This window comes from Littorina saxatilis, linkage group LG13 (genome assembly GCF_037325665.1).
Source record: "Littorina saxatilis isolate snail1 linkage group LG13, US_GU_Lsax_2.0, whole genome shotgun sequence".
Classification (NCBI taxonomy): domain Eukaryota; kingdom Metazoa; phylum Mollusca; class Gastropoda; order Littorinimorpha; family Littorinidae; genus Littorina; species Littorina saxatilis.
In genome coordinates this window covers 37,022,896-37,037,583 of record NC_090257.1, presented here as the reverse complement: position 1 = coordinate 37,037,583, position 14,688 = coordinate 37,022,896, and the positions used below count along the sequence as shown (strand labels likewise).

Sequence of the window (14,688 nt, the reverse complement as noted above, 5' to 3'; positions counted from 1 at the left end):
TTAGTTTTGTTTTGCTAAAGTGCTATTTAAATACTTTGAAGGTCACGGCGCGTTGTGTCATTTGTTCTATTTCTTATCAATCAAATGCGACTCACATTAATGGCTATAAATGTGTTTGAGCGGACAAAAACAGGCAAGTCAGAATTGTTCGTGCATCAAGGGAGACAATCACACTTGAACATGGTTTGTCTGCCGTCGATTGAAAAAGCTACCCGATCCTGCAGTCTGTAAGAGAGAAAGAGAGAGAGAGAGAGAGAGAGAGAGAGAGAGAGAGAGAGAGAGAGAGAGAGAGAGAGAGAGAGAGAGAGAGAGGGTGGAGAGAGAGAGAGAGAGAGAGAGAGGGTGGAGGGAGAGAGAGAGAGAGAGAGAGAGAGAGAGAGAGAGAGAGAGAGAGAGAGAGAGAGAGAGAGAGAGTTGGTAGCACAACCAACACAGCCAACTAGCCACGGTCTGCAACAACCCCCCCCCCCTTCTTTCTCGTTTAGCCCCCCCCTCGCACAAACACACACACACACTGAGAAACAAACATACTGTAACATACATACAAACAAACGCAATGAAACAAACACACCCACTGAAACTTACTGAACGACAGAAAGACAGTCAGACACACACAGACACACACAGACACAGAAAGACAGTCATACAGTCAGACTCACAGACACAGAAAGACAGTCATACAGTCAGACTCACAGACACAGAAAGACAGTCATACAGTGAGACTCACAGACACAGAAAGACAGTCATACAGTCAGACTCACACAGAAAGACAGTCATACAGTCAGACTCACAGACACAGAAAGACAGTCATACAGTCAGACTCACAGACACAGAAAGACAGTCATACAGTCAGACTCACAGACACAGAAAGACAGTCATACAGTCAGACTCACAGACACAGAAAGACAGTCATACAGTCAGACTCACAGACACAGAAAGACAGTCATACAGTCAGACTCACAGACACAGAAAGACAGTCATACAGTCAGACTCACAGACACAGAAAGACAGTCATACAGTCAGACTCACAGACACAGATAGACAGTCATACAGTCAGACTCACAGACACAGAAAGACAGTCATACAGTCAGACTCACAGACACAGAAAGACAGTCATACAGTCAGACTCACAGACACAGAAAGACAGTCATACAGTCAGACTCACAGACACAGAAAGACAGTCATACAGTCAGACTCACAGACACAGATAGACAGTCATACAGTCAGACTCACAGACACAGAAAGACAGTCATACAGTCAGACTCACAGACACAGAAAGACAGTCATACAGTCAGACTCACAGACACAGAAAGACAGTCATACAGTCAGACTCACAGACACAGAAAGACAGTCATACAGTCAGACACAGATAGACAGTCATACAGTCAGACTCACAGACACAGAAAGACAGTCATACAGTCAGACTCACAGACACAGAAAGACAGTCATACAGTCAGACTCACAGACACAGAAAGACAGTCATACAGTCAGACTCACAGACACATAAAGACAGTCATACAGTCAGACTCACAGACACAGAAAGACAGTCATACAGTCAGACTCACAGACACAGAAAGACAGTCATACAGTCAGACTCACAGACACAGATAGACAGTCATACAGTCAGACTCACAGACACAGAAAGACAGTCATACAGTCAGACTCACAGACACAGATAGACAGTCATACAGTCAGACTCACAGACACAGAAAGACAGTCATACAGTCAGACTCACAGACACAGAAAGACAGTCATACAGTCAGACTCACAGACACAGAAAGACAGTCATACAGTCAGACTCACAGACACAGAAAGACAGTCATACAGTCAGACTCACAGACACAAACACACAGAGAAGAAAGACAGCGACCAAGACAGACTCCCTCCGTCCGGCTATTCCACTTTTTACTTGACTAAATGTTTTAACATAGAGGGGGTAATCGAGACGAGGGTCGTGGTGTATGTGTGTGTGTGTGTGTGTGAATAGAATAGAATAGAATAGAATAGAATAGAATAATGTTTATTGTCATGAACCAGTAAAGTTATTGACACAACAAACAACAAATAATAATAATACATTATACAATGCTAAAACAATCCGTAACAAATTTGCCAAGACGAACTTGAACTTCGTCTTCTAAAAATAAGTTACTTGGATTTTTGTTAGCATATTTCATATTGATATGTGAAGCATCTTCTTTAAATTCATCCCTTAATTTAACATATTTATTGCATTTATCTAGAAAATGTATTTCATCTTCTATGACATTGCATTCAATACAAAGACGATTTTCTTTAGGGATATTCTGATGTCTTCCACTTTCAATTTTTAGACAATGTGTGCTAGTCCTTAATCTGCTTAACATCTTTCTGTGTTTATTATTCTTAATTTGTATTAAGTATGACTGCATTTCGTAAGATTTACTGATCATAGAATAAAACTTAAGTCTGGAATATGTATCTGATTTTTCTTTTGTCCAGTATCTTACATATTCCTCTTGTTGTTTTTTGTCAATGGCAAACTTTAATTTGTGTACATTTAATGTAGATTGGTTATGCCAAACGTGACTAAAACCTAAGTTACAAAGAGATTGTCTAACAAATTGTAGCCATGGCGTTTCTGTCGGATGGAGCAACATTGAGTCATATAATTGATGTATATACGAATCTTGTTTGGAGTCTAAAATATGCGCCCAGAATGCTATTGTTTGTGATAACATTTTTAATCCTAAAGGGAACCTTCCTAATTCCCCCAGTACAGGTATCCACATAGCTTTTCTATGAACTCCAAGAAGGAATCGACAAAATTTGATATGAACAAATTCATGAGGAGTTTTGCTAGATAAACATGATCCAAAGAAATGATCAGTATTTGTTTGTTTTATTTTATTATTAAACGTAAACGGATACCAGATTTCAGCGCCATATGTGTGTGTGTGTGTGTGTGTGTGTGTGTGTGTGTGTGTGTGAGTGTGTGTGTGTGTGTGTGTGTAGAGCGATTCAGAGTAAACTACTGGACCGATCTTTATGAAATTTTTCATGAGAGTTCCTGGGTATGATATCCCCAGACGGTTTTTTCATTTTTGCGATAAATGTCTTTGATGCCGTCATATCCGGCATTTTGTAAAAGTTGAGGCGGAACTGTCACACGCTCATTTTTTTAATCAAATTGATTGAAATTTTGGCCAAGCAATCTTTGACGAAGGGCGGACTTTGGTATTGCATTTCAGCTTGGAGGCTTAAAAATTAATTAATGACTTTGGTCATTAAAAATCTGAAAATTGTAATTAAAATTATATTTTTATAAAACGATCCAAAATTACGTTTATCGTATTCTTCATCATTTTCTGATTCCAAAAACATATAAATATGTTATATTCGGATTAAAAACAAGCTTTGAAAATTAAAAATATAAAAATTATGATTAAAATTAAATTTCCGAAATCGAGTTAAAAACAATTATTTTAATCTTATTCCTTGTCCGTTCCTGATTCCAAAAACATATAGATATGATATGTTTGGATTAAAAACACGTTCAGAGAGTTAAAAAGAATAGAGATATAGAAAAGCGTGCTTTCCTCCTCAGCGCAACCGCTACCGTGCTTTTCTGGATTGTTAATTTCACTGCCTTTGCCCTGAGCGGTGGACAGACGATGCTACGAGTGTACGGTCTTGCGGAAAAAATGCAATGCGTTCAGTGTCATTCTGTGAGTTCGACTGAGCTTGACTAAATGTTGTATTTTCGCCTTACGCGACTTGTTTGTCCTTCTACCTACCCACACCCAACCCCCCCCCCCCCTCCTGCCACACCCCTAACCCCGCAATACGAATAACTATCAAGATAAGACACTCACGTATGTGTGCAGACTGAGGCACACCAATCTGCAGTGTGTATTCTTTCTTCATGGAAGACACCCCCACGGTCACGGCAGTTAGTGTAGCCAGCGTCAACGACAGCAACAACAGCGTCCGCACATGTCCACATGGTAACCTTGACGACGACGACCATGATGATGATGATGACGACGACGATGATGATGATGGTGGTGATGATGATGATGATGGTGATGACCATGACGATGATGATGTTGATTGTTGGTGGAATGAAGACGAGGTACTGTGACGATGACAGTGTGTCTGAGGTAAAGGCTTGGAATGGTGAACGGGTGAAGTGTGGTAGTTCTGTGTCATCTGTAACAAATAAACAAAAAGTGTTAAAAAACACCATCTTGAAAATCACTTCGGTCTGTGAATCTTTTAAGAAAAAAATCCACAAACACAAACAAGAAACAAACCAAGAAATAGACAAACGAAATTTTTTTTTTTTCATATCAGTGTTAAAGTCCTCTGACTCTCCAGTTAAAAAACCCTCAACACTCACATCCTGACCCACAAATAGCAGCATTTTGGAAAGCATAACACACACACACACACATACACACACACACACACATACACACACACACCACACACACACACACACCACACACACACACACACACCCCCCCCACACACACACACACCGAGACAAAAACAATCGTTTTGCTCACGCACTTAGCATCAGGTCACACTGACACGCAGCTATAAGCACACCGCACAGTAAAAACGCCGTGAGTAACTACAGGTGCCGCACTTCATTCAATTAAAAGCCTTCAACTTCCTTTTCAAGCATCGCGCCAATTAAAAACATCTCGCTCAGCACTGGAGAGTGCCAAAACACACCACTCATTATCAGACGCATTACGGGGCTGAAGTCGCACGCACAGATTCATCTCATTTGCCGAAAGGGTCTGCTGGAGAGAGCGAGAGCTTCCTCGATCTCTTCTATCGGTTGTTGGCTTGTCTTTGCGTCATATTGCTTTCTAGAGCTGAGGTGATGACTGTACATTAAAATGTACGTCTGTGATGGAGCTACACCCATTTAAGTGTTTTTAATGTTATTATAATGTTAATTGTGTCTTGTTGTTAGCTACAAAATGAATTGCTCTAATGGAGATGATAAAGTACTGAATTGAATTGTAGGTTGTACGCGCGCCAAGAGGAATAAATGCATACGGACCAAACTGCCCAAAGCGCATTCATATCGAAAACAAAAATAAAGGTTATTTTTGGCTATTTGTGTAAACGGTCGAAGTTCAGACAATTTTAGCCATTCGGCAGCTTAGAAAATGTCCAAGTTCCGAGGCTGACAATTCTAGTCAGTCACCGGCGCGGCTGAGAGACTATGTTAAGGGTTTGAATAAAAGAATAACGACTTCGGGGAAGTAACAACAAAACATGCAACCTCCGAATGAGTTTTTAAAGAATATTTGTCCTCAATCTCAAACACAGCTTTCATTAGTTAAGATATTTGGACACAACGACTGCCCAGTCATTTCGGACAAACCCCAAGCTATGCCTCGAAAAGTGGATTGAAGGCAAGTCTTCACACTTTCGTTTCAAGTGTGCCAAAAGTTGATTGGCGTGGTAACTCTTAAACCTCAGGCAGCTGTCGCCGGGTGGACCACCGTGGGGGTGTTAATAGGGGTGGCGGCTGTTAGCACGTGCTTCTCGACACGGGTAGATGGACCAGGGCTGAGGTGCACGAACCAAAAGTGGGTGCCACCCAAATGGGAGAGAACAAACCGCGGGGTCCGATTGGTTGAAATCACAACACATCTCAGTTTCAACCAATCCAACGCCGCGGGTGGCTCCCACCCGGTTGGTCACTTTCTCGTTCACCTCAGTCCAGATTACTTGCTGGGACCTTGAACATTCAGACGGACTACAGCCACATTGATAAAACAAACATTTTGAGATTTGTGGAACAAGTAACATTAAGTAATGTCAAAGATTTGATTCAATAAACCGCTTTTGGGTACATGAAAAAATGCCTGGATGAAAATACAACTGAATTTTTTCCTCTAAAAAAACCCATTTTTACACAGAAAATGGTGTGGGTGTGACTGTACATGTATTCATCGGTACCCGTACCGGCGTAACAAAAAACAAACTAGAAGAAGACTCAAAACATGTTGCACGGCTTGTAACGCCTAAGCCGGGGCTAGCCTTCAACAATGCAGGTAAATGGGTTACTACTGAGTTCTGGATTGCTTTCTCCAAATTGGATTTTACACTTTCTCGTTAGCCTTGATTAGTCTCCTTTAGAAGGGGTGTGATTCAGTTAGGCTGGGGGTGGGTTTGCCTAATGCATTCTCGCAGATCTAAGACGTAACTCCCCTGCGGATAATTTGAAAACTTTAAAGACACTTTTATTCCAGCGTAGACAATCACAGATCTTTCCAGGCTTTTGCTTGGCTCAGCTCATCGACCTTCCACTTGAATGCATAGCAACAATCACCACCCTGGCTGCTTTCTTTGCAGAATGGGAACGTGTACATGATTGTCTTCTTCTTCTTCTTCTTCTTCTTCAGCGTTCCAGAATTGTCTGGTTACGTGTGAGCTCGTTTTGCCCATTTGTGTTCCCCACACTATATTCTGAGAGCATAGTCAGCTTCACTCCGCTTTCGTTGGGTAGGCATGCTGGGTATTTTCGTGTTTCCATAACCCACCGAACTCTGACATGGATTACAGGATCTTTTCCGTGCGCACTTGGTCTTGTGCTTGCGTGTTCACCACCCTAAACTTGTCCAGGTTTTCACATGAGTTGTCAGCATCCCTCCACATGGACGCAGTATACCAACAGTCAACACTCTGGCTGCTTTCTGCGTACAGCGCTATTTTTTATATGATGATGTAATTTCGTGTACACTACATTGGGGTGTGCACGTTAAAGATCCCACGATTGACAAAAGGGTCTTTCCTGGCAAAATTGTATAGGCAAAGATAAAAATGTCCACCAAAATACCCGTGTGACTTGGAATAATAGGCCGTGAAAATGCGCCGAAATGGCTGCGATCTGCTGGCCGATGTGAATGCGTGATGTATTGTGTAAAAACATTCCATCTCACACGGCATAAATAAATCCCTGCGCCTTGAATATGTGCGCGATATAAATTGCATAAAATAGAAAAAAAATCCCTGCGCTTAGAACTGTACCCACGGAACACGCGCGATGTAAGCCTCATATTGATTGATTGATTTCTTATTTGACAACAGTATCAATCTTGGACATTAATTATGAGTCATACGATTCCTACTCTGCACAGGGGTTTGATGTGTGCCGTGTGTGTGTGTGTGTGTGTGTGTGTGTGTGTGTGTGTGTGTGTGTGTGTGTGTGTGTGTGTGTGTGAGTGTGTGTGTGCGTGCGTGGATCGCGGTGTGTGGATGAGTTGGGGGTGGGGGATAATTTGTGTTTGCAGTCGTCCAATCCATGTTTCGTTGTGCGCCGGTATACCTATGATGATGATATTCACAGACGGACGGACAAGGACCATGCTACTTATTTACTCACACTTTTTTAGAGCTGTGGATTTTTCAGTTTCTGTGCCGTTTTGCTTATTTTTTTCCCTTTCGAAATATAGAGAAAGACAAGTTACACCATACAAATGCGTACAACGATTTGCAGGCAGACAGGTGCACCGGCCAATGAAGAACGTTAGCATGCCGCGTGTTCAGTGCAGGTTCATTAATTCATCATATGCCACCCAAGTCGGATCACGTGCAAGACACCCCCCCCTCCCCGCACCACCACCACCACCAATAAAGTGCTAAATAACAGATGTCATTTTCCCCCGTTTTCCCCTTTTCGCTTATTATATTTGGAGGGGCAGGGATGTAGCTCAGTCGGTAGCGCGCTGGATTTGTATCCAGAAGTTGGCCGCTGTCAGCGTGAGTTCGTCCCCACGTTCGGCGAGAGATTTATTTCTCAGAGTCAACTTTGTGTGCAGACTCTCCTCGGTGTCCGAACACTCCCGTGTGTACACGCAAGCACAAGACCAAGTGCGCACGAAAAAGATCCTGTAGTCCATGTCAGAGTTCGGTGGGTTATAGAAACACGAAAATACCCAGCATGCTTCCTCCGAAAGCGGCGTATGGCTGCCTAAATGGCGGGGTAAAAACGGTCATACACGTAAAAGCCGTGGGAGTTTCAGCCCATGAACGAACAAACAAACATTATATTTGGAGAAAACCAGGAACAGAGACAAAAATGAAGACACCATTTTCGGTGGCGACCTAACTGCTTGCATGGCCTTTGTTAGTGAGACGGGCACTGTGATTGAACAGAAAAAACACTGGTGCAGATAGAAAAAAAAAGAAGCCAGATCCTACTAAAATTACGGACATGTCTGCAAAGTACCACTGAACTAAGCTGTCGTAGTAGATCCCCATACCGCCGTTTAATTCGAATCATTATCGTGCCTAACGGAACCGGCACCGCTCTGCGTCATGTCGACTCCGCCATTGTCAATGGTTGGTTGTTGGTTTTTAAAACTCATTGTCTCCCAGGTACGGATATATCCGAACCCACTCATATGGCTCTATCTGATCAGGTACGGATATATCCGCTCAGACTGTTAGCGTCAGTCGCTTCCTGTAACGTCCATCTAACGCCTGCATTCCAGCGTGTTGATACACAGTTGTCTACACAGTTACTACAATTCTGAGTGATCTGCTGCAGCACAGCTGGTCTCGGCTAAGGAAACCTTGGTCAAAATAGGTGGGGTAGAAAGTGTTAACGAACCTTCAACCAATATAGCCATGTGGGACCGATGCACGGTTGTTTCCCTTTTCAGTTCACAAGGTAGTCTCCGCGATTTGAAACTATTTTGATTTAGGTCTATCACTGTACAATGAAGAAGGTTATATATATATAAAAAAAAGTCCTTGTCTGTTCCAACGTGTTACTTCAAAACTTTGTTTTAAAAATCTGGATCTCGTAACACTTTCTACCCCACCTATGTTGACCAATTTGTTTTTAGCCGAGACCAGCTGTGCTGCAGCAGGTCACTCAGAATTCTATAGTAACTGTGTAGAAAACTGTGTATCAACATGTTGGAACGCAGGCGTTAGATCGACGTTACAGGAAGCCACTGAAGTGACTGTGTGTACGGATATATCCGTACTAGGTCAGATAGAGCCATATGAGTGGGTACGGATATATCCGTACTTGGGAGACAATGAGTTAAAAAGCACAACCAACAAAAATGCTTTTCCGGATGACATCCCGGAATAAAACATTCGGAGTATCTGCACTGTAGTGTTATTAACTAAGTTCTATCAGGCACGTCGACACACACCCGTCATTGGCAAATTCCCAATCAAACCATACCCCTGACCCTAATATAACCCTTTGCCCTAATGCCGAGGGCCAGCAAGGACGCAGTGCACGTGCGCTCGCGATCGGGAGGCGCAATGGTTTGGTGGTAAGACGACGGCCTCCAAAGCGGAAGGTCGTGGGTTCGAATCCCGGCCGCGTCAGGTGGGTTAAGGTGGAGATTTGTCCGATCTCCCAGGTCAACTTACGTGCAGTCCTGCTCGTGCCTTATCCCCCTTGGTGTGTACACGCAAGCACAAGTGATATATTGGTGGGATGTTCTGATGACGTGGTGGTTTTTAAGTAATCAGGTGAAACACATTTAGACCCCCCTCTAAAGAGTGGTCCATCACCACAAACAAACAGGTGTTTAATGGCAAGAAACACCTATATCGGGTGGCAATACAGAACCGTCTGCAAACAAACAAACAAACAAGCAAATAAACAAACAAACAGAACAATCAGCCACACTTGGCGAAGAGAAACATACACAGAATGCCCACATAGGTGAACAAAAACGAACAGCAATGCTTATAACAAGCTTTCACTGAAGACTTCTTTTCCTGGCACTCGAAGAACCCCCTATAGCTGTTACCTTTTTTCCCTTCTAAACTTGAATATCCGTTTCCTTTCTTGTCTCGCTGCTTTCTTCTCGCAGTTCAGTCTCAGTTGGCTCATCCACAAGAAAGAGATACAGACGTTACAGTTCTGTTTTTATCAGTCTGTTCTGTTTTCCCCATCGCCGGTAGAAAACAGACACCGTTTTGGAACTGGCTTTTACCATTGAAGCGCTGGCAACGGGTAAACTAAGCGTGACGACAAGAGATGCTGGAAGTTCACGCTCCATTGACAGGAATCGGAGGATGCTTTTATGTGTGTGATCGTTTAGCGTAAGAACTGGGTTAGCTAATTTCGCAACTGTCGAGTTTTTGGATTGGCTCAAATGTTCAAGCAGATATATTTATCTGTTGGTGAATCGATCTCCTGTCTTCTCATCATCCTTCCCTTTCCTTATCGGAAGAGAAAGAATTTCGAAGGAGTGCACGACCAGAGAAGACACAGAGGAAGGAGTGCAAGACCAGAGAAGACACAGAGGAAGGAGTGCAAGACCAGAGAAGACACAGAGGAAGGAGTGCACGACCAGAGAAGACACAGAGGAAGGAGTGCACGACCAGAGAAGACACAGAGGAAGGAGTGCAAGACCAGAGAAGACACAGAGGAAGGAGTGCAAGACCAGAGAAGACACAGAGGAAGGAGTGCAAGACCAGAGAAGACACAGAGGAAGGAGTGCAAGACCAGAGAAGACACAGAGGAAGGAGTGCAAGACCAGAGAAGACACAGAGGAAGGAGTGCACGACCAGAGAAGACACAGAGGAAGGAGTGCAAGACCAGAGAAGACACAGAGGAAGGAGTGCAAGACCAGAGAAGACACAGAGGAAGGAGTGCACGACCAGAGAAGACACAGAGGAAGGAGTGCACGACCAGAGAAGACACAGAGGAAGGAGTGCACGACCAGAGAAGACATAGAGGAAGGAGTGCACGACCAGAGAAGACACAGAGGAAGGAGTGCACGACCAGAGAAGACATAGAGGAAGGAGTGCACGACCAGAGAAGACACAGAGGAAGGAGTGCAAGACCAGAGAAGACACAGAGGAAGGAGTGCAAGACCAGAGAAGACACAGAGGAAGGAGTGCACGACCAGAGAAGACACAGAGGAAGGAGTGCACGACCAGAGAAGACACAGAGGAAGGAGTGCACGACCAGAGAAGACACAGAGGAAGGAGTGCACGACCAGAGAAGACACAGAGGAAGGAGTGCACGACCAGAGAAGACACAGAGGAAGGAGTGCACGACAAGAGAGGACACAGAGGAAGGAGTGCAAGACCAGAGAAGACACAGAGGAAGGAGTGCACGACCAGAGAAGACACAGAGGAAGGAGTGCAAGACCAGAGAAGACACAGAGGAAGGAGTGCACGACCAGAGAAGACACAGAGGAAGGAGTGCACGACCAGAGAAGACACAGAGGAAGGAGTGCACGACCAGAGAAGACACAGAGGAAGGAGTGCACGACAAGAGAGGACACAGAGGAAGGAGTGCAAGACCAGAGAAGACACAGAGGAAGGAGTGCAAGACCAGAGAAGACACAGAGGAAGGAGTGCAAGACCAGAGAAGACACAGAGGAAGGAATGCAAGACCAGAGAAGACACAGAGGAAGGAGTGCACGACCATAGAAGACACAGAGGAAGGAGTGCAAGACCATAGAAGACACAGAGGAAGGAGTGCACGACAAGAGAGGACACAGAGGAAGGAGTGCACGACCAGAGAGGACACAGAGGAAGGAGTGCACGACCAGAGAGGACACAGAGGAAGGAGTGCACGACCAGAGAGGACACAGAGGAAGGAGTGCACGACCAGAGAGGACACAGAGGAAGGAGTGCACGACCAGAGAAGACACAGAGGAAGGAATGCAAGACCATAGAAGACACAGAGGAAGGAGTGCACGACAAGAGAGGACACAGAGGAAGGAGTGCACGACCAGAGAAGACACAGAGGAAGGAGTGCACGACCAGAGAAGACACAGAGGAAGGAGTGCACGACCAGAGAAGACACAGAGGAAGGAGTGCACGACCAGAGAAGACACAGAGGAAGGAGTGCACGACCAGAGAAGACACAGAGGAAGGAGTGCACGACCAGAGAAGACACAGAGGAAGGAGTGCAAGACCAGAGAAGACACAGAGGAAGGAGTGCACGACCAGAGAAGACACAGAGGAAGGAGTGCAAGACCAGAGAAGACACAGAGGAAGGAGTGCAAGACCAGAGAGGACACAGAGGAAGGAGTGCACGACCAGAGAGGACACAGAGGAAGGAGTGCACGACCAGAGAGGACACAGAGGAAGGAGTGCACGACCAGAGAGGACACAGAGGAAGGAGTACACGACCAGAGAAGACACAGAGGAAGGAGTGCACGACCATAGAAGACACAGAGGAAGGAATGCACGACCAGAGAAGACACAGAGGAAGGAGTGCAAGACCAGAGAAGACACAGAGGAAGGAGTGCAAGACCAGAGAAGACACAGAGGAAGGAGTGCAAGACCAGAGAAGACACAGAGGAAGGAATGCAAGACCATAGAAGACACAGAGGAAGGAGTGCACGACAAGAGAGGACACAGAGGAAGGAGTGCACGACCAGAGAAGACACAGAGGAAGGAGTGCAAGACCAGAGAAGACACAGAGGAAGGAGTGCAAGACCAGAGAAGACACAGAGGAAGGAGTGCAAGACCAGAGAAGACACAGAGGAAGGAGTGCAAGACCAGAGAAGACACAGAGGAAGGAGTGCACGACCATAGAAGACACAGAGGAAGGAGTGCACGACAAGAGAGGACACAGAGGAAGGAGTGCACGACCAGAGAAGACACAGAGGAAGGAGTGCACGACAAGAGAGGACACAGAGGAAGGAGTGCACGACCAGAGAGGACACAGAGGAAGGAGTGCACGACCAGAGAGGACACAGAGGAAGGAGTGCACGACAAGAGAGGACACAGAGGAAGGAGTGCACGACCAGAGAGGACACAGAGGAAGGAGTGCACGACCAGAGAAGACACAGAGGAAGGAGTGCACGACAAGAGAGGACACAGAGGAAGGAGTGCAAGACCAGAGAAGACACAAAGGAAGGAGTGCACGACCAGAGAAGACACAGAGGAAGGAGTGCAAGACCAGAGAAGACACAGAGGAAGGAGTGCACGACCAGAGAAGACACAGAGGAAGGAGTGCACGACCAGAGAAGACACAGAGGAAGGAGTGCAAGACCAGAGAAGACACAGAGGAAGGAGTGCACGACCAGAGAAGACACAGAGGAAGGAGTGCACGACCAGAGAAGACACAGAGGAAGGAGTGCACGACCAGAGAAGACACAGAGGAAGGAGTACACGACCAGAGAAGACACAGAGGAAGGAGTGCACGACCAGAGAAGACACAGAGGAAGGAGTGCAAGACCAGAGAAGACACAGAGGAAGGAGTGCAAGACCAGAGAAGACACAGAGGAAGGAGTGCAAGACCAGAGAAGACACAGAGGAAGGAGTGCACGACCAGAGAAGACACAGAGGAAGGAGTGCACGACCAGAGAAGACACAGAGGAAGGAGTGCACGACCAGAGAAGACACAGAGGAAGGAGTGCACGACCAGAGAAGACACAGAGGAAGGAGTGCAAGACCAGAGAAGACACAGAGGAAGGAGTGCAAGACCAGAGAAGACACAGAGGAAGGAGTGCAAGACCAGAGAAGACACAGAGGAAGGAGTGCAAGACCAGAGAAGACACAGAGGAAGGAGTGCAAGACCAGAGAAGACACAGAGGAAGGAGTGCAAGACCAGAGAAGACACAGAGGAAGGAGTGCACGACCAGAGAAAACACAGAGGAAGGAGTGCACGACCAGAGAAGACACAGAGGAAGGAGTGCACGACCAGAGAAGACACAGAGGAAGGAGTGCACGACCAGAGAAGACACAGAGGAAGGAGTACACGACCAGAGAAGACACAGAGGAAGGAGTACAAGACCAGAGAAGACACAGAGGAAGGAGTGCACGACCAGAGAAGACACAGAGGAAGGAGTGCACGACCAGAGAAGACACAGAGGAAGGAGTGCAAGACCAGAGAAGACACAGAGGAAGGCATCCTTGGGATACAGAAACACACGATAAAGCACATTTAAATTTAAAGTAAGAGAGAGCAAGAGAGAGAGAGAGAGAGAGAGAGAGAGAGAGAGAGAGAGAGAGAGAGAGAGAGAGAGAGAGAGACAGAGAGAGAGAGAGACAGAGACAGAGAGAGAGAGAGAGACAGACAAACAGACAGACAGACAGACAGAGCTGCACAAGTACATGCATTGTCAGTGTTACATCATACAGCTTCATAAGCGGTCAAATGTTTTGTAACATTTTTCAACATGACAACAGAAAAGCATGTTACAACTGTGAAGGAAAGCTAAACTGAACATAACTTTTGTACCAAGCAAGCGTTCAGGTCACACACACACACACAGGGACAGACTTATATAAATGCTGCCAGTAGACTGGAATATCAATTAAGATACAGCAATGCTACAAGGAATATTTGGCAGGCTTTCATTTATAACTGTCTGCACTGAATCACCCTTCAAAACATCAACGAACAGCCCCGTCCCTCCCAAATCACCGTTCAAAACATCTCGGAAGCCCCTCTCCCCCCAAAAAAACAACAACAACAAAACAAACCCCACCAGTGTCAACATTCACAATCAATTTCCCCAATAAAAAACAAGCTAAACCAAACGTACAAAACGCTTCCCATGTGACAAATGAAAAAATTTAAAAAATAAACGAAAAAAGGGTGAAAAAAGGAAAACAAGGGGTAAAATCCTCTAACTTCCTCGGAGGTCGAAGGAGAAGTGTCCGGGTGACTGACAGAAAACGTTTATTCGGCCAGTGTCGGGAGCCGAGCGGAGGGGACCACCTGCCACTAAC

At 45.4% G+C, this 14,688-nt stretch overlaps 1 protein-coding gene across 1 annotated transcript in view; it reads right to left on the bottom strand.

Annotated features, from left to right (window-relative positions):
• The window catches only part of LOC138945879 (uncharacterized), a 131,317-nt gene that overhangs the window by 27,050 nt on the left and 89,579 nt on the right, over positions 1–14,688 (bottom strand). The window contains exon 4 of the mRNA XM_070317400.1: positions 3,855–4,191. Within this exon, the coding sequence (XP_070173501.1) occupies positions 3,855–4,191 (337 nt within the window). The remainder of the gene's footprint in view (positions 1–3,854; positions 4,192–14,688) is intronic.